Source organism: Notolepis coatsorum, assembly GCF_963971535.1.
Source record: "Notolepis coatsorum genome assembly, chromosome: 10".
Lineage (NCBI taxonomy): Eukaryota > Metazoa > Chordata > Actinopteri > Aulopiformes > Paralepididae > Notolepis > Notolepis coatsorum.
In genome coordinates this window covers 59613530-59638961 of record NC_140174.1, presented here as the reverse complement: position 1 = coordinate 59638961, position 25432 = coordinate 59613530, and the positions used below count along the sequence as shown (strand labels likewise).

At 44.2% G+C, this 25432-nt stretch overlaps 1 protein-coding gene across 1 annotated transcript in view; it reads left to right on the top strand.

Annotated features, from left to right (window-relative positions):
- Window positions 1-25432, top strand: part of LOC311235347 (pantothenate kinase 3-like) — a 102464-nt gene that overhangs the window by 50774 nt on the left and 26258 nt on the right. Inside the window, exons 4-6 of the mRNA XM_084322782.1 lie at window positions 7793-7982; window positions 8905-8968; window positions 19715-19891. Of these exons, the coding sequence (XP_084178908.1) occupies window positions 7793-7982; window positions 8905-8968; window positions 19715-19891 (431 nt within the window). The remainder of the gene's footprint in view (window positions 1-7792; window positions 7983-8904; window positions 8969-19714; window positions 19892-25432) is intronic.

Here is a 25432-nt window from a genome sequence, read left to right as displayed (position 1 = left end):
ATAATAAGCTAACGTGCTATCCGGATTCATCACTAGCTTACGCGCTAGCCTCGGGCTGGCCAGCGGGCTTCGCCTATAGTCTGCGCTGAGACATTCGAGACCCGTTAATGGTTACGTATTTTGGTTGCTGTTGCTGTTCAAAGGGACATTGGTTTGCACAGTTCAAGAGTGACCGAGTCCCTAACTAACTTCTGGTATGCTTTTATTTTTATATCCAGGTTTTTTTTGAGCGTTGGGATCCAAGTAGATGCCAAGGTCGGTTGAATATGCATATACAATATATGATAACAGGTTGGGTCGGGTATGGCTTGCACTTCAAGGCTATATGGTTATATGGCCTGCACTTTAGCCATGCCCCTCTTTTCCTTTCTTTTTTCTTTCCTATTGTCGCTGTTTTTATGTCATCTGTATGCGCGATTTAAATGTGATCCGATTCTACCTTGGACTAACTGCTGATTCGCCTTAATTTTGTTTTGAATTTTCCGTGAGCCACTTATGCTATAACGTTGCGACATTAATATGCAGACTCCAAGGTAGATGGTTACAGGGCTGATGCTGAGTAATTATATAATAATTATTGTCGCTGTTTTAATGGCATTTGAATGAGCAATTTAACTGTGATTCGATCCTACCTTGGACTAACTGCTCCGACCGATATCTTTATTGAAACAATGTATGATAACAGGTGGTGTCAGGTGTTGCCTATTACCATCCCCGGATTAATTAATGAATGTGTTTAATTCTATTCTTACATAGGTTATGTCATTTCAGCCGTTGTGCCTGATCAGAGGGACAGCTAGAGGGGTGCATTTTGACCGTAACCCTTTTTTCCCTTCTTTTTTTTTTTGCCATGGTTTAATTGACACTGTTCACACAATTTTGCACAATTAACCTGTGACCCGAACCTGCCTTAGACTATCGGCTGGGATGCTTTAATTTAATTTTGTTTTGAATTTTCCTATACCCTTTTGATGTTGAAGCGCAGATTCGGAAATAGAGGGCTGCAGGTTGATGTGGAGTTATTATTTAATAATGGCTATTTTTACCATTATGGTTGTCTCATGTTGGGGCCAGGGCTCAGGTGGGTTTCGACCGATATCTTTATTGAATTTTATTTTATTATTATTTGTGTTTATTGGACTAGTGGGGGTTCACTCAGGGGTTTATCTAGAGGGGGGTTGGAGTGGGGAGCGTCTTATTAATCCATGTCTCTAGTGGGAAGTGATAGGAGGATGACCATCCTCAGGGGATGGGGCATAGGGTGGGGATTGGAGAGTGGGTATATGGGACCTTATATTAGGACGGGTGGGTTAGGGTTTAGAGTAGAAGGGGGAGGGGTTGTAGCTGGGGTGGTATTTTTATGTGTTTTATGTACTGTTTTATGTGTGTGTAATTGTTCCTCCTCTGAACTCCTGGGATTGACCGTCCGGGCCCGCCGGGATCGGCACCTCTGTACTCAGCCTGGCTGCACTGGTATGTTCTCTACGCATTTATACAAGCTCGACCATGGCTAAATTGAATATTTTAATTTGGAACGCAGGAGGGCTTAACGCCCCACACAAGCGTGCCAGTGTCCTTTGGCTATTGAAGAGGAGAAATATTGACCTTGCTCTCCTTAGTGAAACGCATTTATTGGTAGGTGACGTGTCAAGACTGGCAAATCGGCAATATCACATTATCTCCTCATCCTCAGCCGATGATAAGACGAAAGGAGTAGTCATAGTTACAAGACGTAACCTTGATATCAAAATCTTGGATGTATGGTCGGACACGGAGGGAAGGATTACTATAGCAAAAGTTGAATTCTTGCATAGGAAGATGGCTATAATAGCATTGTATGCTCCTAACACATTTGATTCAGCGTTCTATAATACAATCACGAAGAATATGTTGGAACTTAATGGATACGCTCTCATGGTGGGTGGCGATTTTAATGCGTGCTGGGATGCTGAGATGGATAGGTCCGGGCCCTCTGAAACGAGCGACCAAAAACGGGCCTCTAAGGCCCTTAGGATGTGGGCTAAAGACACAGGGCTCACAGACCTTTGGCGTTTATGCAACCCCACCCTCAAAGATTACTCTCACCTGTCAGCCAGACACAAAAGCTTCTCTCGAATTGACTATGCATTCGCGTCCCCTAATATGTTTGATAGTTTCGATGTCTCATTGGTTCCCTTGGCTCTCTCAGACCACAAGGGGATTTTCCTTACGGCAACCTTTGGCAGGCTCTCCGCAAGAGCTCCCAGATGGCGTTTTAACTCGACCCTGCTAAAGAACGATGACTTCTGTTCTGAGTTCAGGAGTAAACTAGCTGAATTTTTGCAGATCAACGTTGGCACAGTAGAAGACCCTAGGGTCCTGTGGAACGCATTGAAAGGATTCATCAGGGGTCATGTCACACTATTTGCCTCCAATTTGCGAAAATCCCGGTCAAAAAAGCTAGAAGGACTGGAATCATTATATGCGGACCTATACGCATCCTTGCAAACTGACTATAATGAACGACTAAACACACAACGTAAGATAGTCAAAAAAGAAATAAACTCCATACTTAAACAACAGTCTGAGTTCTTGATACATAGGACAAGACAAAATTACTATTTTCACGGCTCCAGACCTAGCCATCTATTGGCAATGAAAATACGCTCAAATGATCATTTCTCGGATATCCCCTCGATTAGGACGAGCCAGGGTGCAGTCACTACTGATTCGAAAAAGATCAATGACACTTTTAAAGAGTTTTACTCACAGTTATATAGCTCAGAGGGTAATCTGGATGACTCTAAATTTGAATCGTTCATTGGCGGGCTTGAGATACCCCACATTTCTGAGGAAGAGGCCAAGGAACTGGGGAGACCGATTACTCTCGTAGAATTGAGGGAGACTATTGTTGAAATGCAGAGGGGTAAGGCACCAGGCTGGGATGGTATTCCACCCGAAGTGTATTTAGCTTTCTGGGACCAACTGGGTCCATTGATGCTCGATATGATCAATTACGCTATCGAACAAGGGGAGTTCTCAAGAGATGTCAATATGGCGTTGATTTCTTTACTTCTCAAGAAGGACAAAGATCCCAATGATTGTGGTAGCTATAGACCCTTGAGTCTTCTCGGGGCCGATTTAAAGGTGTTTGCCAAGGTGCTGGCCCGTCGCCTGCAGAGATTTATGTCTGTATTGGTACACTGCGATCAAACTGGTTTTATCCCGGGGCGTCTGGCTGCAGATAATCTTAGGAGGCTGTTGCATGTAATCGATAACAGTAAAGACAATACAACTCCATCCACAGTTCTGTCTTTGGATGCCATGAAGGCGTTTGACAGACTTGAGTGGTCATACCTGTGGAAGGTACTTGAGGTCATGGGTCTTGGAAAGAGTTTTATTCATATGATTAAAGTCCTGTATGCCTCGCCGTCTGCGATGATACTGACAGGCAAAAACTGTTCCACACTCTTTCCAGTCTCCAGATCTTCTAGACAGGGTTGCCCTCTGAGCCCGGGACTGTTCGCGCTTTCCCTCGAACCTTTGGCCCAATTTATTAGGCAATCGGAGGACATCGTCCCCATAATGGTCAACAATACTCCACACAAAATTGCTCTCTATGCGGATGACCTGCTGATTTTCATGGACGACCCCTCCCGGTCGGCCACAAAATTATTGAGGATAATCGACGACTTTGGTAAATTGTCAGGTTTTAAGATTAACTGGAACAAATCAGCCTGCCTGCCTCTTAATGAACTGGCCAAGGCGGTACGACTACCAGCTGATATCCCCATAGTAGAACATTTTAAATACTTGGGCATAGAGATATTCCCCACGCTGAACCAAACTACTAAGTACAACTTCACGGGTACTTATGATAAAATACGCCAGGATCTAGACAGGTGGTCGTCCCTTCCTAACTCCTTACAAGCCCGGGCTTCCATAATCAAAATGAACATCCTGCCTAGGATAAATTTTATTAGCTCAATGCTCCCCCTGCCCCCTCCAATAGACCACTGGCGCAAGGTACAATCGATGGTATCTAAGTTTGTCTGGAATAACAAACGCCCGAGAATCAAAAGGGCTACTACTCAACGTAGAAAACAAGATGGGGGCCTCGCAATCCCTGATTTTAAACTTTATTTCTGGTCCTTTTCACTGAGACCTCTGATGTGCTGGCTGGACCCTGTAGAGGCTGTATCGTGGCGCTCCTTAGAAGCGGCGGCGGTATCTCCGCTAAGATTGCAGGATGTAGTGTACTCCACTGTCTCTATTTCGAAATGCCGGCTGAGGTATGGACCGATCATAACTCACGTGATCCAAACGTGGCGTAATGTACAGAGGTCGTGTGGGGGACTTAAGAGAATTTTATGATCTTCCCGGCGAGTCCTTCTTTCTTTACCTTCAACTAAGGTCAGCACTGAGGGCGCATGGCGTACCGTGGGCTCAAGCCTTGCACCCACACCCCTTCCTCAGGCTCATAGTGGACAGGACGACATCCAGAGGGTTTGTCTCCGACTTTTATACGCTCTTAATTCAATCCACGTATAAAAATGTATCATTGGATACAATCTGGCGTGTGGATATCCCGGAGTTGGACCCCGAGTTTGACTGGGATGATGTTTGGGCAAATGTGGCATTATCTTCCCGCAACCCCAATCACCAGCAAATTAATTTTAATTATATTCATAGGACCTATCTTACACCTAGGAAGCTATATGCTATGGGACTGATAACCGACTCTCGGTGCACTTTGTGCTCTCAAAAGGCCACCGGCACTTATATGCATATGTATTGGGATTGCCCACCAGTGGCCCGCTTCTGGAGGTCAATAACGGACAAACTTTCAGATCTGTGTGGCTTAACTATCCCATTCACAGCTGTTACGCTACTCCTGAACGATATAACGACACTACCCGCGTCCGTACAACTGAAAAGGGTTGTCCTAGCGGGCGTCACAGCAGCGAAGAAGCTAATAGCAATGAGATGGAAGGAGCCTGAGAAGCTTACAATGATTAACTGGTCCCTAACTCTATTGGATGTGATTTATCTTGAGATATCCACAGCCCGGGTGATTAGGGTGGGGCAGGCTGGAATTGACCTGTGGTTCGCAGCAGCTGAGAAGGTAAAGACCGCAGTGTGCGGCTGAGCGGGGTTGGGGTGCGTGTTCGGGTGAGTCCGGCGGTCTCTTGGGAGGGGGAGGAGGAAATGTTTTTGTCTGTCTTGTCCTTTGTCTTGTCATCTTGAGTTTAGCTGGGGATATTATGGGGGGGCAGCTATTTGACTATTTCTTCACTGTTTGGCCACTTTTACACGGTCTCTGTGAGTCTATGGAACACCTCTACAGGTTTTTGTTTTTTCATGAAGGTTCATTGCTCTGTTTTCAGGTCGTGTTCCCAAAAAATTGTCCTTGTGGTGGATTGGAGATGTACGTTTTATTAATATAGGGTCACACGGCCGGGAATCGGGGCTGAACACTGGGAAAGACCATTTATTAGATAGTACCCCTTGGAATTAATTTAGAAGGTTGAACTCTGTTTTCTTTTCTCTTGTCTGTATAATTGTTAGTCTGTATTATTATTATTATTGTTTTTGTTATTTTCTTGTGAAGTTCTATGTATTGTGATTGTGGTTAATGTGTTGTCTTGTTTCGTGTGAATAACAATAAAAAAAAATTGATCAAAAAAAAAGATTTGAGTGTAATAAAAATGTACGTATATCGAACTGAAAACCGTGACCCCAAAATCGTGATACGAACCAAACCGTCCATTTTGTGAACCGTCCCACCCCTACCGTTTATCATAAAAATTCAGTGCCCCCGAAATACAAAAAAAAGCCCCCGAAAATCAATTAAAAGGGGCAAAAAAAGCCCTTGAAAAAAAAAAATTATTTCTAACCCTGCGTCTCACGACTTGCGACTCAGTGCATGTGTGTGTGTGTTCCTGTGGGTCGCTCATCGCATGTGTGTGTGTGTTAATCTGATGACAAATAAAGACTTCTACTTCTACTTATATACGTATACGTACTGTATAGTGTGAAATAAATCGTTCCAGCAAAGTAGGCTTTGTCAATACTGAACGACTGCACGCTTGTCAAGAACCAATCGCGCAGTATACTGATATGTATATGCCGCTGATCCTATGCTCTCTCCTTTCAGAGAGAGATGACAGGTGACAGATCCGGTATTTACGAACCTATAGGTTCGGAAATACCGGATCTGTCACCTGTCATCTCTCTCTGAAAGGTCCCTGTGGCTAAAACCCAGAGTGCGCTCAGAACTTGTAGGTGTGGAGCAGAGAAGAGAAGAGAGAGGAGGAGAGGTTGTAAATATGCGTACGGCCTGGGCAGCCAGCATCTAACTGTTCTAACAGCAATATATAATCCATTTCAGAAGCAGAACGCACACAATAAGTTATAATAATAATTGTCACCAACGCAAGAGACACCGGGTTCGAATCCGGCTGTCGGCGTTGCCTCCGGCTTGGGCCGGCCGTCATACTAACTCAATTGGCAGAGTTAGCGGGTGGAAGTCGATGGGTGGTAATCTGGACGTTGTGGACAAGGACTCCTACAGGTCGGTTGGGGGATGCCTGCACAGCAGAGACAGGAAATGACGGGGGTAGTGTGAGCCTCCCACACGTAACACCTCGCCAATGAGAGTCCGCGCTGGCAGGTGAAAAGATGTGACAGGCTGCCTCCTCGTGTATCGGAGGGGACACGTGATGCAAGGCTTCTATCCTCCCTACAACCGGCCAGTGGGGGGCATATGCGAGCAACGTTCAAGACAGGGGAGGGGAGAATTGGCACAGCGAAATTGGGATGGGAGAAAAATAGAAAAAGAGGAGAAAAAGTGGATCCAAAAAAAAATAATAATAATAATTATTGAAAAGTTCTGGGTTTATAAAGTTGTATTTGGGGGCAATTGACCAATGGTTTGCTTTCAACCCAGGAACTCCTTCCTCTCTCACCTTTTTATATATATATTTTAATTTTATCTACTAAAACTGTATTGTATTATATTGTTTGTTTTGTAAAGTGTCTTTGAGCATTAGGAAAAGCGCTATATAAATCTGATGTATTATTATTATGAATGGTAGGCTTTTTTAAATGTTTCTCATCTGGGTAAGAGTTTCTTATCTGGGTAAGAGTGCTCTCGACCACTCTTGGAATTTGGTCTTGCCTGAGAGAAAAGCAACAATAAGAAAAATTTGCTGAATCCCAGGTAAGAACAAAATAAAAGGAAATGCTAGTTAAGAACGGAATCTGTTCTTATATCGCTTCATGCATGAGGCCCATTGAGTAGATGTTCTCTGGGGCTCTACTATTTACTATATCAAACATATGGTTTAGTTTTAGTTGTTTAACTCTATCCTTGGTAATAACAACCCTACTATTTTCCTTTCTGTGGGACCGATATGAGTCCTGGGAGGAGCATTTAGCATGTATCTAATGACGTTGTTCTGTGCAACCTGTAATTCGTTTTTTGAACTTGAAATTATGAAAGCATGTGTATTACTGTGATGTACAGTAACAAACAAAAAGTCTAAATGTCAAAGTATCCTTTTTAAGTATTATTCAACCTGCCTTTTTATGGACTAAGGGAGGTTTTGACAGCATATCATGCCCAATAACTTGATAATGACAATGTCATTGCAAACAATTTGGGCTGAAACACGGGGCCTATTTTGACTTCAAAAACATGGTTCTTTGAGTCTCGCCCCCAGCCTTCTAAAGATGTTGATATAGGTTTGTATATTCTTCATCATCTTGTCTTTCAGATAGTGGACTGGTCTCTCTCTCTCTCTCTTTTCAGATAGCAGACTTGGAGTTATGTAAGCTGGATGAGTTGGACTGTCTGATTCGGGGCCTGCTGTATGTGGATTCTGTGGGTTTTAACGGTCATCCTGAGTGCTACTACTTCCAGAACCCGTCCGACCCAGATAACGCCACCAAACAGCTCTGCACACTGGACAACCCCTTCCCCATGCTGCTGGTCAATATAGGTAGGTGTTAAAACAGTCAACACGGGTGGTAAATAGTTAATATAGTTAAACGGTTACAGATAGGTGTTAAATAGCTTGCATATAAACGTGCACCAGTGTATAATTCCACCAGATTGAGCATCACTTGGCGCTTCACGGCCATATAACTCTAGAATGTTCACTTGCCGTCCTCTTTTCATTGAAAGATTAACGGCACACTTGGGATGTCGTCTACCGTCTGTCGAGCCCATTCAACTAGTTGTATTGGTGACCAGATATGGTGTAGTAGTGGTTGAGACCCCTAGGATAATAGGAAACACATGTACCCCTGCTGGCCTGGGATCAGATCCCACCAGAACCTTCTCTCCTGTGTCTCCTCTACTCTGACATCTCAGCTGGCCTGGGATCAGATCCCACCAGAACCTTCTCTCCTGTGTCTCTTCTACTCTGACATCTCAGACGGGGAGTGGACTGTCCTCTTGACTAGAGATGGTGTGTAGAGGTTAAGAGACCCCCACCTCTGTAACCACATATACCCCTGCTGTGTCTAGAGATGGTGTAGAGGTTAAGAGGCACCAGCCTCTGGAACCACACATACCCCTGCTGTGTCTAGAGATGGTGTAGAGTAGGGTTGCACGATTCATCGTAAAACCACACATACCCCTGTTATGTCTCCCTTATTCTGTCTCCTTCTTGGTTTTTCTGTATATGTAACTAATTGATACAGGTTGGCCTGTCTTATCATGTGTTTGTGTGTGATGCTAAGGATAGTCATTTGAATATACAATGCTCTTCTCCATAGCAGTTCTAGTTCTACTCGTAAGTTGCAGAACGTTTTAAAATTGAAGAAGCAACATCTGTAATTGAAATTATTTAATTGTTCATTTCAAATAAATAAAGGAATCATTCGGTTAATTTATTAGTTAATGTTTATTTATCACAGGTTCTGGGGTTTCTATATTGGCGGTGTATTCCAAAGATGACTACAAAAGAGTTACTGGAACTAGGTAAGGAGAGACGTGTATGTGTGCATGTGAGCGTGTGTCTGCCTGCCATGGTTGGCAGCACTGTTGTTGTAGTGTGTGTGTGTGTGTCAAGTCAAGTCAAGAGTCAAGTCAAGAGTTTTATTTGTCACGGCATACAAGTATACAATGAAATGCGGGTGGTCTTGCCCGCAACGATGTGCAATACAGTGGTACAACATATAATAGAATCCAATAAAAAAAAACATTGTGCAATAAACAGGTAACAGGTAACATGGTGGGACATCTCGGTATCTGTACATAGTTATTTACAGAGCATATAGGACATGCTGGGTCCTTTGGTAGTGCAATACACTGTTACTGTTGTTATACTATTTCTAAAGTGACCTTTCCTTTTTGGCTATAAGTGTGGGCGTGTGCGGCATGAGTGTGTGCCTGCTCATGTTAAAGTGGCTGCTAGTGTGTGAGCGTGCACAGCGTGCGTGTCGTGTGTGTGTGCTCATGTGTGCTTGTGTGTGAGAAGTTCAGTGTTCTGTGGCACTCAGTGTTCATTGTTCAAGGCTCTGATGGCCTGGGGGAAGAAGCTGAGCCGAAGCCTCTCTGTCCTAGTAGCTGGGGTTCGCGGGCGTCTGCCTGACCTCAGCAGCTGGAACAGGCTGTTATTGGGGTGGTGGGGGTCTTTCATTATTCTGCAGGCTCTGGATTTGCACCTCTTGTTGTATAGAACCTGCAGGGGAGGTAGTGCAATACCCGTGGTACGCTCGGCTGAGCGCACCACTCTCTGTAGGCCTTCTTGTCCTGTGCCGTGCTGTTTCCATACCAGGCAGTGATGTTTCCAGTCAAGATGCTCTCTACAGCTCCGGAGTAGAAGGACTGGAGTATCTTCCCCGATACTCTGAACTTCCTTAACTGTCTCAGGTGGTAGAGGCGCTGCTTCGCCTTTTTTACGACTGTGTCTATGTGTGTTGACCATGTCAGATCCTCTGAGATGTGGACCCCCAGGTACTTAAAGCTGCTCACCCTGTCCACGGTAGCCCCGTTTATCATCAGTGGTGTGTGTGTCTCCTGCTGTCCTCTCCTATAATCCACGATCAGCTCCTTGGTTTTACCAATGTTCAGGAGCAGGCTGTTGTCCTGGCACCAGCGTTCCAGTACCTCAACCTCCTCCCGGTAGGCCTTCTCGTCGTTGTCCGAGATCAGCCCCACCACCACCGTGTCGTCTGCAAACTTCACTATGGAGTTGGAGCTGAACTTGGCCACACAATCGTGTGTGTAGAGTGAGTACAGCAGGGGGCTCAGAACACAGCCCTGGGGGGACCCGATGCTCAGGGTGATGGTGTTGGAGGTCTGATCCCCCACCCTGACCGCCTGGGGACTTTCACTCAGAAAGTCCAGTACCCAGGCGCTCAGGGCGGAGCTCAGACCCAGCTCGATCAGCTTGTCCACCAGTCTGGTGGGGACTATGGTGTTGAACGCTGAGCTGTAGTCAATGAACAACAGTCTCACATAGCCCCCCTTCTGACGGTCAAGGTGAGAGAGGGTGCTGTGCAGTACCTGGGAGACCGCGTCGTCAGTGGACCTGTTTGTCCTGTATGCAAATTGCATAGGGTCCATATCACTGGGGAGGGAGGCACAAATGTGGTCCTTGACCAGCCTCTCGAAACATTTCATGACCACAGAGGTGAGTGCCACCGGTCTGTAGTCATTGAGACATGTTGGGGAGGGTTTCTTCGGTACAGGGATGATGGTAGACATCTTGAAGCAGGCAGGGACCACTGACTCCGCCAGGGATTGATTAAATATGGCGGTGAACACCGGGGCTAGCTGGTTGGCACAGGACTTAAGTATGCGTCCTGTTATACCATCTGGGCCAGCAGCCTTCCTGGTGTTCACCTGCATAAATGCTCTTCTCACACTGTGTTCCGACAACGAGAGAGCGTCCCGTAGAGCTGCCGCGGTATTGATGTTTTCCTTACCGCACAGATTTGCAAAATATTTCCTACCGCCGCGGTTATTACCGCACGCACACACAAAATTAAAAAAATAAAGTTTGAATGCATTTTTTTTTAAGTAGTAGTCTACTCTTTATAGCATATAGCCTGCCTCTAGTCTAAATGTCTATCTTTAGAGGATGACTTTGCAGCATGAATATTGTTTGGGATTCGGCAAGCACGCATTAGTTATTGAAAGTGAAACACGGATTTGAAGTTTCCCCTCTGGTCGTGCGCAGTTCACTCGGTGTCGCGGGCAGGGGTGGTTACCCCTAACCCCCCCGACCCTTTCTTATTATTATTACTATAAAGTTACTACTTTATAATAAAGGCATTCGTTTTGTGGCATTAACATTATATAGTTATACGTTCAATAACATCAGCGTATTTACCGGACCATACTACCATAGCAAGGCAAGCAATACTCTATTCATATCTCAGTTCCTTTCTTTGCTCAGAGCGTGCTGAGTTGTCCCATTCTGCGGTCTGTTAATAAAGTTTTCAATCAGACAAGTGTATAGAACGAAGGGCTTTTATTATAACATTCGTTGCAGACAGTAAAATCATTATGTCTCGTTTAGTACTCCTGAAGAGCGATGGTAGTCCACTCCGGCGGAGAGTTAAAGCTAACGTTATTAGCCGTGTTGTGATGAGCTGACATTCAGGACGTAAAAAACATGTGACGCGTCTCTCTTCTGACCAATCAGTGGTCTGCAATGTTTCACGTGACTTTTCTGGTACCCAATAGGGTCGCTTGGAACCTCGATAGAGAAGTAGGGTATATCTGCAGAGCCGCAAGCCCAACGAGAGGAGGGTAATTTATTATTATTATTATAAAAAACAGCGGTGACGCGGTATTCAGCCTACTCTGCGGTGGCCGTGATGTAACAGCAATACCGCGGTAATCGCGGCAGCTCTAGCGTCCCGCCCCCCCGCGGTTGCCCCCCCCCCCTCCACAACAGCCGGCGCGCCAGTGACGTCACTAGCCGGTGAGCTAGCGTCGCCACTGTTTGCACCAAACCGTGCGTAGAAGGAGTTGAGTTTGTCCGCGAGAGAGGCGTCGTCGCTCCCCATTGAGGGGGCGCTGACTTTGTAGTCAGTTATTGTCTTCAGTCCCCTCCATAAGCCTCTTGTGTCGTTTTGTGCCATTTGTGTCTCCAGTTTATCAGCATATGTCCGTTTTGCAAGTTTTACAGACTTGCGCAGAGTATAGACTGAAGCCTTATACTCCTCCATGTTTTCTGACTCTCTGCCCCGGTTGTAAGCAGTGGTGCGAGAGTTCAGAGCTGCTCTGATAGTACTGTCCACCCACGGTTTCTGGTTTGGGAAAACTCGCATCTTTTTCGTGGGGACAATACTATCAGCTATTGTTGTAATGTAGCTCACCACGGTGTCCGCGAGCTCGCTGACGTCACTGGCGCTTCCCTGGAACATATTCCAATCCGTGTCTGCGAGCGCGACCTGGAGCGTGGCCTCTGATTCGTCAGTCCATTTTTTTGTCTCACGTGACACGACGGCGTCACGTGATCTTTGTTTCTAGGCAGGGAACAACAAGATGGAGTCGTGATCGCTCGAGCTTGTAGACCCCGTCAATGGCGGAGCCGCTACCGCCTTGTAGCCGGCTCTGAACGGGGTGTAACAGTGGTCGAGTGTGTTTCTCCCTCTTGTGGAGCAGGCGATGTGCTGAAAAAAGGACGGCATCACTTTCTTCAGATTCGCCTGGTTGAAATCACCAGCCACGATTGTCTCCGCGTCTGGGTGTTTGATCTGGTGTTTATTGAGATGGTCGTGTAGTTCCACCAGCGCCTTGCCAGTATTCGCCTGTGGAGGGATATATACGGCGGTCATGATGACCGCGGTGAACTCACAGGGGAGGTGGAATGGGCGGCACAGAATTGAAAGATGTTCCATGTCTGGGGAGCATGAGCTCGAGAGAACATGCACTTCTTTGGGGTTCACCCAGACATTGTTCGTGATAAGACAGACCCCACCGCCGACGCTCTTGCCAGAGGCTGCCGTGCGGTCCGCTCGTAGGATGGTGAAGGAGTCGGAGGGAGAGATACTTTTATCCGGAGTCGCTGGTTTGAGCCATGTTTCCGTGAAACACATGATGTTGATGTCTCTCATCTCCCGTTGGAAGCGGACCCTCGCCCTCGAGTCATCCATCCTTCCCTCCAACGAACGTGCATTTGCCAGAAAGATGGATGGAATTGCTGGGCGGTAAGCAGCTCTTTTTAATCTCAGCCTGATACCTCCTTGTCTCCCTCTGTGCCTCTTCTTGCCGTTTCCTTTGTCTTTTTCTTTGTTGCCGTTCTCCCGCCTGATCTCTGTTGGCCATTCTAGGCATAAAGTGTCTCCAAACTCCTCTTTGAGCCCGGGGTTTAGGTCCATAAGTGTCTGGCGGTCGTATGACGTACCCGCCAGTGATGCTTTAATAAAAAAAGTAGAAAAAACAAACATAATAGCTAAAAGTGTGTACATCGTGTGTGTGTGTGTGTGTGTGTGTGTGTGTGTGTGTGTGTGTGTGTGTGTGTGTGTGTGTGTGTGTGTGTGTGTGTGTGTGTGTGTGTGTGTGTGTGTGTGTGTGTGTGTGTGTGTGTGTGTGTGTGTGTGTGTGTGTGTGTGTGTGTGTGTGTGTGTGTGTGTGTGTGTGTGTGTGTGTGTGTGTGTGTGTGTGTGTTCCCAACTTTGAATGGACGTACATTGCCACGAGACTCAGTCATCTTCTCAACATGCTGAACAGTGACGACCAGCACGTCAGAGAGCAGGCCAGAGCCTCTCTGTTCTTAGACCTGCAGAGACGCAAGGTCCCCCTGGCAAGGGCCTGGCATGTGGGTCTGATCCAAACTTCCTGGGTTACAAGAAGAAAGCTAGTGGAAAGCTGGACAGCCGCGCCCCCAGATTCGGGGTGTGGTCTGACTGGCCAGACCTGAATGACCTATGCGGCTGGTCCAACGTGGCCCTGGAGTGGGTGGGGCCGGACTCAGACGCTGTTAACGTTTCTGAGGAGATCATCTCTGACCCTACCATCTCTGTGAAGGCCACCATTGACATCTGTGGAACGTGGCATGAACTGCCACTTACCAATGCCCGTGGCCATCTCATGTCGGCACAACAACAACGCCAACGTCAACACTGGACTGAGCTTAAACTGCAAGGGAAGCTTGCTTGTCTCCCTGCCGCTGACCACTCTGTCTCGCACGCAGTTTTTAAAAATGTAGCTATTGATGAGAGCATCATCATTTTTACTTTAAAAGCTAGGCTACAGGTTTTACCATCAATGCTCAACCTTTCCATCTGGTTCCCTGGCAGTCATAGCCAACACTGCATACACCACGGTCACGAACAGACAACAGAAACCATGTCTCACATCCTCAATGGCTGTCATGCATACAAAGGGCTCTACATTTGTAGGCATGATAGGATCGTGGATCTGATTGCAGACGGTGTCAGCTCCACACTCGGGTCACCTGCAACATATAAGCTGTATAAGCACACCAGTGTGAAGCCATTATATGCTCAATCTGTGTAGGGACAATTCACTGTTCTCTGACATTTCAGCAAACACCCCCGATGTTGTTATTGTTAATGAGAATAACAGAGAGGTTCTCATCCTGGAAGTTGGCTGCACGTTTGACTACAGTCTAGAGCAGGGGTCTCAAACTCGCGGCCCGCGGGCCATTTGCGGCCCGCGGGATGATATTTTGCGGCCCCCTACTTGACGTCAAAGTGTAGTGTTAATGCGGCCCGCACGCTACTGTTTGCCGAGTCGTTGCGCGAGAGTTGGACGTTTTATGGGGCTGCGGCACTGCAGATATACCCTACTCCAATGATCCGCACGGACATTGCACTCTGTAGCAGTCGCAGAGGCGGAGACTCTGGCTAGTAGTAACGTTCGAATGTTGTGATTTTCGATGCAAAATAAATATTCAACATTCTCTTTTGAGACTCCGCCTCAGACTCTTATCCTTTGGCACTTGGAACTTGCTGTACTTTGCTTGCAGGTATGCAGCCATTATTGCTGGATTATGAATAGCACCTACTTTAGCCACGGGACCGTTGTCAAGCTAAGCTAGCTGACCTAGCTCGTCTTCCCCGCAAGGTTTTCACATTGCCATTTGATAACGTTAGTCAGCTAACGCTAGTCAGTAGCTACTTGACTTAAATACGATTCACCGTGGGTGCATTATTGTTGATAGACGGGTCCTGGAGAAAAGACAGGCCATCATCTGATTTGATGTAACGTAGCTAACGCTAGCTTTTCAGCTAATGCTATAATAACACCAAGCAAAACACATCCCGTCCGAGCTCCCAGTCACACGCTCTGTCGGGGACAATGGAATTTAAGAAAGTGTATCTGCTGTTAAAATGACAAACAGCATCACACTTTAAAACACGTTCATTTTATAATCCTCACTCCGCAGGAGATAAATGACGTCATGGGATCGGAGGCTAGAATTGACGTGTATTGATTGATTGAAAACTATATTAACAGATTGCAGAATGGGTACAATACAGTACAGCTCAATACACACAATTGTTAAGGGGATGCAGACCAGAGAAAGACTTTCGTCTTGTTTACATCAGGGTCCCCCATTTTCAATTCATCAGGACATATATGACATACAGATACCAAGTCCTCACTCAGTGGCAAGAAGCCATTCTCTCTCTCTGATGCATACATAATAAAATAATGTATGGCTGAAGTGATGGAGACCATGTTTGAAGGCAAACAAAAGCAAATCCCCCTCAGATCGCACAGCAACCAGAATAACTGAAATACTGGCTGGTGATTTGATTATACAGCCTTGTGATAGAATAAAAAAAAAATGCACAGTGCATTTCCATAGCTGTGGATGAGTCCACTGACACCACTGAGAAGCCTATGTTCTGAAGAACCGTTCATGTTCTGAAGAACTGTTCATGTTCTGAATTGTTATTGCTAAAGATTGAGAAGATTGGATCAGTTGTACTTTTTTTTGGAATACTTGAAATCCTTTTTTTGTGGAATATTTGATGCGGCCCAGCCTCACCCAGACTCTACCTCCAGCGGCCCCCAGGTAAATTGAGTTTGAGACCCCTGGTCTAGAGGAAGCATTTACAACCAAAATGTTAAAATATCAACTGTTAGACCATACCATTTCACAACTCGGCTACAACTGTAAACTTTTAGTCTTCATATTTGGAAGCCTGGGTCATGTCCATAAGTTGGGTGTTAGAGGCCTTCAGTTGGCCGGTCTTCCGAAGAGAAGAGCCAAACAATTAGCTAAATATTGCGCAGTGTCAGCAATTATTGGCAGCCGGGCAATTTGGAGAAGACGCTGCTATCTGTACCCATGAGCTGTGTGTTGATTGTCAGGTTCATCATCCGTGTGAGTCTGCAACTTTGATTGCCACTGTGGCACGATTGTATCCGAATAATCCCACAATGTACAAGCGCACTGTTAATATTTGTGTCCTTTAAACCTTGTTTTTATGTGGACATAAATAAAATATTCTAAATGTGTGTGTGTGTGTGTGTGTGTGTGTGTGTGTGTGTGTGTGTGTGTGTGTGTGTGTGTGTGTGTGTGTGTGTGTGTGTGTGTGTGTGTGTGTGTGTGTGTGTGTGTGTGTGTGTGTGTGTGTGTGTGTGTGTGTGTGTGTGTGTGTGTGTCGGTAGTGACCCTTGCCTTGTGTGTGTGTGTGGGTGGTACCGGTAGTGACCCTTGCCTTGGCAGCAGTGTTACTCTTGTTATAGTGTGTGTAAACACAAAGTGTGTGTCAGTGGTCAGGTTGTTGTGCCCCACAGGTATCTCCTCTAGTAACCCTTTCCTCTAGTGACCTTCAAAGTTACACTACTGTTTACAGCAACACAGAAGAGTTGAAGGCAGAATATAGAATGTAAGCACAGTAGAGCCTCATTTACATTAATCGAGCCTCTGCTTTAGACTAGGGAGGTTTCCAGGCTTGTTGTCTGCTGATTGCTAAGTAAGGGATAATGTATAGCTACGAGGTCATTGTCGCAAAATAATTGACCGACACAGAGTTTAGAATACCGAGGCGCCTTGCCGAGGTGTTCTAAACGTCAGTGAAGGTAAATTATTTTGCGACAATGACCAAGTATAGCTATACATTATCCCGCTTATTACATGGCTAACTTACTAACAATATACCTACCGTAATTCCTCTAATAGTAACCGGTATTCAATTAAAAACCGGGTCTCTATTAATGACCGGGTGCGCTGTTGAGCTAAGCAATTATAAGCCGGCCTCCTAATACAAGCCGGGTTTCATGTATATTAGAGGAATTACGGTATTTCCGTCAACGGATTTACCATAGGCAATATATTTAGTTATTGTTGTTATATGCTGGCCTGGCTGTGCAGTAAATACCATATAATGGTATGGTGTTAATGTTTACCAAGAGAGTAAGCCTACCTCAGAATTGTATAAAACGAAGTTATTATTATTATACCAGTATTGTGATTGCACTATTTTACTTTATTTTACTTTTTTTGACCACCTGTAATTGCACTGTTTACTACCGTATTTCATACAGTACTTGGTTTCAATAAATGAACCCAGTACATTTTACTGGGTTCAAACTGACACAAAATGTTGATTTATTCATTATGATCTGTTTGAAAATTAGAAATATAGGCCTCTCTCTTATACATGCCTCCTCCTAATACAAGCCTGGTATCCGCTACAGTTGAAACAAATACAAGCCGGGGTTACTATTAGAGGAATTACGGTAATTCATTTTACACCATTGACAAGACGAGATCAAATGCAGACGCAGTTGTTCTGTGGCTCTGTCAGCCCAAATAAAGTGATTATTATTATCGCCGGCAGCCGGCAGGTGTGTCTGATTGCACTGATGCAGTGTGTGTCACAATCACAATCAAGCATTTCGGCGAATGTGAAAACACCATGTAATAATACTATTACACAACGGCATGCAAATTTCTCGATTCTGATTGGCTGAAACAGTCAAGTTACACGTGGGTATTTGTAATAACCCCACGCTCTTGGTCCCAGGACCCGCCCACAACCGAATTACTATCACTCCGCCGTGCGAGTTTTTAGAAATGCAAGCAAGATGGCGGACAGTAAACGTTACGAAAGGATATGGTGATAGGGTCATAAAGACTAAATGAAAAACGATTCTGTCACGGCGAATGTCTTAGTTGCTTAAACAATGTTGGATGATGCAATTGATGGGTCATGAGTCATTGTGGAACAAAATTAAAATCGCGCGAATTGATTGATTGATTAATTTAAAAAAAAAATTACCTACTTTGCTCAGCCTTGTTTCCAACTGGTTAAGTTTAGGCCCTCTTTCGAAGTTGGTTAAAGGGGAACTATCTTATAAATGGCCCTTTTCAGTGTTTAGCATTGTTTCCTAGCTATGTGGACTTATATTAATATGATCCATGTCTCTAATTCTCATATTGGCGCATTCTTCCAATTCTCCTCTCACAATATTCACCCTCACTGAACTGAGTCATCTGAAAATGTGCTGATTTGTGATGTCAGATAGACTCAGCTGCATGAGTCTCCACACACTCCACACAGTTCCGAACACAGTGGTTGGAGCCCAGGCTCAAAACGGCTTAAGATCTTGAGGTAGAAAAATGCTGTTTTTGAGGACTTGATTAGAAATACAAAACAATGAATTAAAAAAAATAAAAAATTACAGAGGTGTTCCATAACCTCACAGGAATTGTGTAAAAGTGCCCAAATAGTGAAAGAAATTGTAAAATAGTTCCCCTTTAAGGTTAGAGTTTGTCTTTAGAGCAGGGCGATAGACCACCAGCCCTGATTCCAAACTCTAACCTTAACCAACTTCGAAAGAGGGCCTAAACTTAACCAGTTGGAAACAAGGCGGACAGTAATAAAATTAGTAATCAATCAATCAATCAATTCAATAACCCACGCTCACTTAAAACAGCGCACCTCCCAGCTGCTTCTATAGAAAGTAGGGTTAAAAAAGAAAAGAAAAAAAATATACTTATAGGGCAAAGAACCCCCCCCCCCCCCCATATAGGGCAAAGAAAACTTTTTTCCCCCTATAGGGCAAAGAAAACTTTTTTTAATTTGTTTTACCTACTTTCTATAGAAGCATCTAAGAGAATGAAGTTCTATAGAAAGTAGGTTAAAAACTAAAGAAAAGTTGGATGTGTTAGTTTGCTGGATGTCTAGTTGAAAGACAGTTGGATGTCTTAGTTTGTTGGATGTCTAGGTGAAAGACAGTTGGATGTCTTAGTTTGTTGGATGCCTAGTTGAAAGACAGTTGGATGTCTTAGTTTGTTGGATGTCTTAGTTGAGAGACAGTTGGATGTGTTAGTTTGTTGGATGTCCTACTGAGAACAGTTGGATGCACTTCCAAGCTTCTTCCACATGGAGGCAACTTCTCTCTTTTTTTTTCTTTTTTGTTTTTTGGGAACTACTTTTTCTGGCGGATGGTTTTTTCAATAAATCTTCAATTAATGTGTGTTTATTGTATAGCAATAAGGTTGGATGAATGTGCCAGTTGTATAAAAGCCATTACACCATGCGCAGTCGTGGGTTGTGACAATTAGACCATGCCTAGGGGTGGTCGTTAGACACTCCTGCGCATGATGTAATGCTTAAATAGATGCATAAGAAAGGTGTAACTCTTTCTCTCGCTCTAACTCTCTCTCTCTCTCTCTCTCTCTCTCTCTCTCTCTCTCTCCCTCTATCACCCCCCACAATTTATCTCACTTGTTTCCCTCTCTCTCTCTCCTGTCCTCTCTCTACATCTCCCTGTCTCTAGTCTGGGCGGTGGAACGTTCCTGGGTCTGTGCTGTCTGCTGACAGGCTGTGAGAGCTTCGAGGAGGCCCTGGAGATGGCCGCCAAAGGGGATTCCGCTAACGTCGACAAACTGGTCAAGGATATCTACGGAGGGGACTATGAACGATTTGGCCTCCAGGGGTCAGCGGTGGCGTCCAGGTTGGTTTTTTGTGCCTGTGGACAAACATGACGGAAGCACACATACACATACATGTATGCTGCTTACCAGAATCACAGTCAGAATCAAAAAGGTCTTTATTGCCAAGTAGTTTGCACTTACAAGGAATTTTATTTGGTCGTTTTTGGTGCAACATTAACACATTCACGGCCATCATTTACATTTACATTTAGTCATTTAGCTGACGCTTTTATCCAAAGCGACTTACAAGTTCTGTACGACAAGACAGCAAGAAGGGTACAACTCTATCAGCTGAGTAACAATGTTCATCAAGTGTTGCGTGTTACAGTGTAGGTTAGTTTATTAGGACAAGTGCATGACAGTAAGGTTAGTCAGGGTTAGATTTTTTCTTTTTTTTTTTTTTTTTTTTTTTTTTTTTTTTTAATCATTTCAGATAATGGTTGAAGAAGTGAGTCTTTAGTCGACGGCGAAAGATTGGACGGGATTCGGCTGTCCTAACTGGGATGGGTAGTTCATTCCACCATTGTGGGGCAAGGACTGAGAATAGGCGGCTTCTCTTTGATGACCCTCCGGGAGCTTGGATAGGAGTAGGTCTGAGGCGGCCAGAAGATGCAGAGCGTAGGGGTCTTGAGGGTGTGTAGTTAGAGACCATTGACCGGAGGTAGGCGGGAGCGGTTCCCTTTGCTGCACGGTATGCTAGGTCGAGGGCCTTGAAGCGGATACGTGCAGCAATGGGGAGCCAGTGCAGGTCCCTAAGAAGTGGGGTGACATGGGCCGACTTCGGTAGGTTTGATATCAGGCGGGCCGCTGCGTTTTGAATGAGTTGAAGAGGCTTGGTGGCAGTGGCCGGGAGGCCAGCTAGCAGTGCGTTGCAGTAGTCGAGGCGGGAGATGACTGTTGATTGGATGAGGAGTTGGGTGGCTTCTTTTGTCAGGAAGGGGCGTATCCTTCTGACGTTGCTCAGGAGGAATCTGCAGGTTCTGGTTGTCGCTGCGATGTGAGCAGAGAAGTTCAACTGGTCGTCGAGGACAACACCAAGGTTCTTGGCGGTCATTGGAATGCCATTGGAATGTGGCTGGAATTAGGGCTGGGCGATATATCGAGTATACTCGATGTATCGCGGCTTGTTCTACATGAGATGAGTAAATTACTATATCGTGAACATCGAGTATATGTTGTCACGTTGCGGCTGAGATGAGACTTGCTTTTGCGCAGAGCTGTTCTCTCATTTCATTATAGACACATGACCAGCGCGGACCTTAAATGACATGCAATTGTAATTTCATTACACAGACCAGCGCGGACCTTTAACACATTAACTGCCACAGAGTTTGCCCGTCTCATACCACTCTCTGCCACCACTCTAAGCCTATGGAGATGTTTACCTTCTTTGCAGGGCTATAACTTTTTAAATTGTATTGCTAAATTGACATTACTATGGCCCATTCAACATCGATTATCTATCGTTCAGGATGTAGGAACGTTATACTTTTTCATTCATAGATTCATACGAAAATACCGTCTAGAATATTAATATGTTTTTATCGTTTTCTGCAGTAATTCCTAGAACATGAGTTATAGGCATAAATGCATATATAGATTATCAACTGCCGTTTGTTGCCAATACACGCTATATAAAAAATTTCAACTGTACATGATCCTAAACGTTATGACTGATCATGTGCGGATGAACGGGGGGGGGGTCGTTTATAATTCCGTGATCGTCAGTAAATGCTTTATGTAGTATGGGTGATATATTGATCAGAGCAGTTTGCATTAATAATAATAAACAATCACGCTGAAAATGCCGTCAGCGTCCTCTTACCGTTCGCTGATGAGACTGGAGGAAAAAGATCCCACTTATTTGACGTGGATCGCCTAGATCCATTTCCGGTTTGTATAATAATAATAAACGCCCCCATTTCATATCGATTCTTGAGTTATGGCAGCGATCCATATGTACGGACGTGTGTCTAGAGTCCTGCAACAATATGTGAGTGCTGGACGCATTTCCCCGGTACACAGAGATCACCTCGCCCGATCACCACCAGGCGGCAGTATTGAAGTGTTGCAGAGTTGTGCAGGCTCCCACTGTATCAGCCGAGGCTGGGTGAGGGCATTCTGAATACCATGGCGAAAAAATGAAATATGATCTCAATAACGTCGTACGCCGTGGAATGGCAGAATTAGCATGACCTTGAAACACGTACGACGTTTTTGGCGCAGGATGTGTTAATGACATGCAATTTAATTGACACGAGCAATGGGCTAACGTTAGCTGCTAACCAAGTTATCCATGAGGACTATGCTAAGCTAACTAGTAGGGGTGGACGGTATAAACGGTATACGGTATAAACGGTATGAATTTGCTCTACGGTATGGATTTTGACTATACCGTGTAACCGGTAGAGAAGCTCTAAAATAGCAATGACGTCGTCGTCATCTAACCACAGCGCGACTATTTCAATCGCATTTGCCCCTAAAAATAGATAGAATTAGTCATAGATAATAGATATGTGCAAACTGGAAAAAGTTATTTAGGAGGCTTCGCGCAGTGGGCGCAGTCAACACGCAATTGTCATTTCATAATAAACACATATCACCGCGGCGCACAGCAAGTTTCAATTTCAGTTCCTGGCATTTTTAACCAGTGGAGAAAGGTAAGAGATCTTACCTATCGTTTTTCTTATATTAATTATTCTACGTTAATAAAACATACCTGGTGATCAACTACAGTTTGCTGTAAACATTATGATATGTGTGTAGTGTTATGATAACGACGGCTGCAGCGGAGCCGGGAGGACGGCTAGAGCAGCAGTGGATTTGCGAAATAGCATGCAGCTGCAGAGCCGCAGAGCCAGGAGCTCTTTCAGGTCTGGTCACAGGCCGCTCAACAGCGCCCCCCCACCCACCCAACGGCTGAATTGCCCTGAATTGACCTGAAAGAGCCCCTGGCTCTGCGGCTCTGCAGCTACATATGCTTCTAGCAAAATCCAGTATCCAGCCCCGCTGTTGCAATGGGAGCAGCACGGAGTCTCGACTCGGGACTTATTTTATTTGGAATATAATGACTTTATACGCAAAAGTAGCCTAGTTTTAAGTCAAAATATTATAAATCTACATGCCTTGAGGATGTCATTCTTTATATAGCCTGCCTATCAGGCAAAAAAAAAAATTCTAACGGAAACACTGATACCGTGATATATACCGTTACCGTCTATGCTTCAAATTATACCGTGATATAAATTTTAGACCATACCGTCCACCCCTACTAACTAGCGTTAGCTGCTAACCCTGGAAAACGCTCAAAGCGGACTCCACAACACATTCGTGAGGAAAGGGGGTGGGTTATATTGACGACGCTTGACAACAGAAGTTTAAAACATAACTTCATATTTATTGGTTATTCGTTTCTTTATATCATCCAGTTTCCATCTCCGCGTGTTAAACTCTTCCTGTTTACATTCGAGTGTGACATCATCACCTACGGCAGCTTAGACCAGGGGTTCCCAAACTTTTCAGGCCGGGACCCAGAAAATAAGGCGTCAGAGAGCCGCGGCCCAATGCACATAGTCAGGCTTTTTTTTTTTTTTTTTTTTTTGCCAGGCGGCCGATTTTTAAGCCAAATATCACTTCATCCTATTAAGTTAGTTCAAGTTAGTTATTCATTTATATGTGCTATTTATGAGAGGGCTAACTTGTTGCAAAATAATAATGATAGTAATAATAGCCTCATTAAAATACTATTGTTGCTTCGGTTGTTTTCAGCGTTTTATGTGCATAATCTGTTATTTAGTTTGAAATGTTCGTTGAAATAAGTAGATTTTTCGTTTTTGTTTATTTATTAAATTAATATAAAACCATATAGTCACATTTTAGAATACAATAGAATAGAATTTTAGAATACAACTAGAAACACTGTCCTGGCCTGCTTTTAAGTTCAGTGGCCTGACACATTTATTTTTATTTTATTTTTTTTTAATCATCTTGCGGCCCTCCCGTGGCTGCTCGCGGCCCACCTTTGGGTCGCGACCCCGACTTTGGGAACCACTGGCTTAGACGATCAAAACGCAAACCTAGAACAAAACCCGAGGGGGGGGGGGGCTGGCTCTCTCGCGCGTTCTCGCCCTCTCTCGCTCTCTCTCTCTCTCTCTCTCTCTCTCTCTCACTCTCTCTCTCTCTACATTCAATGATTTAAAGTAGCCAAACGTTACAGTATAAATACTAACTGGATAGTTGATGATATAAACATTTAATTTCATTATCTGAAATATTCTAAAATCATTAAGTCTGCTATAAGCCATTATCCCTTTGTGTGTGATTATTATTTTCTCACAGTAGTGTGTATATATATATATATATATATATATATATATATATATATATATATATATATATATATATATATATATATATATATATATATATATTAAGGCTGTCAAATATATTGCGTTAATATCGCGTTAACTCCCGATTCTATTAATGCCACAAATTTTTTTAACTCAAAATTAACTAAAAAAAGATTTTTTTTTTACTAGACTTCACTCGGGTGTATTATTGATGCTCTCATTGATACTATGTTTGTTTCTGAAGTGTGTGTGTGTGTGTGTGTGTGTGTGTGTGTGTGTGTGTGTGTGTGTGTGTGTGTGTGTGTGTGTGTGTGTGTGTGTGTGTGTGTGTGTGTGTGTGTGTGTGTGTGTGTGTGTGTGTGTGTGTGTGTGTGTGTGTGTGTGTGTGTGTGTGTGTGTGTGTGTGTGAGATATAGAGAGAGAGGGGGGTGAGAGAGATGAGGAAGGGGCAAAAGAGAAAAAGAGCTGGGAGAGTGTGTGTGTGAGGGAGAGAGGGGTGTGTGTGATTAATCAGCCCTTGTGTGTGTGAATGTAACAAGTTCCTAACGTTTTCTTTCCCCTATTATTTCATGCACACTTTATTCATTGTTTTAAATTATTATTTTCTTTTAAGTTATTTTATGCATCACTCTGTTTTGAATTTGATGCAAATTTGCAATGCATGAGGGTCATCCTTTTGTGTTAAATGGCTGCACAAAGCAAGCATTTGTTGACTCGCATGTTGATAAGAGTATTAAAACTTGGAACTTGAAAAAGATCTGTTTAAAGGGGAACTATTTTACTATTTCTTTCACTATTTGGGCACTTTTACACAATTCCTGTGAGTCTATGGAACACCTCTGTAATATATATATTTTTTTATTCATTGTTTTGTATTTCTAATCAAGTCCTCAAAAACAGCATTTTTCTACCTCAAGATCTCGAGCTGTTTTGAGCCTGGGCTCCTAAACCACTGCGCAGCGTCGTCTTCGCCTGAACATTAACATGCAGCGGTGTCTTTATGACATCACATATAGGGCACATTTTCAAATGACTCAGTTCAGTGAGGGTGAATATTGTGAGAGGAGAATTGGAAGAATGCGCCAATATGAGAATTTTGAGACATAGATCGTATTAATATAAGTTCACATAGCTAGGAAACAATGCTAAACACTCAAAAAGGCCATTTATAAGATAGTTCCCCTTTAAGGTAAAAAAAAATTTAAAATAAAA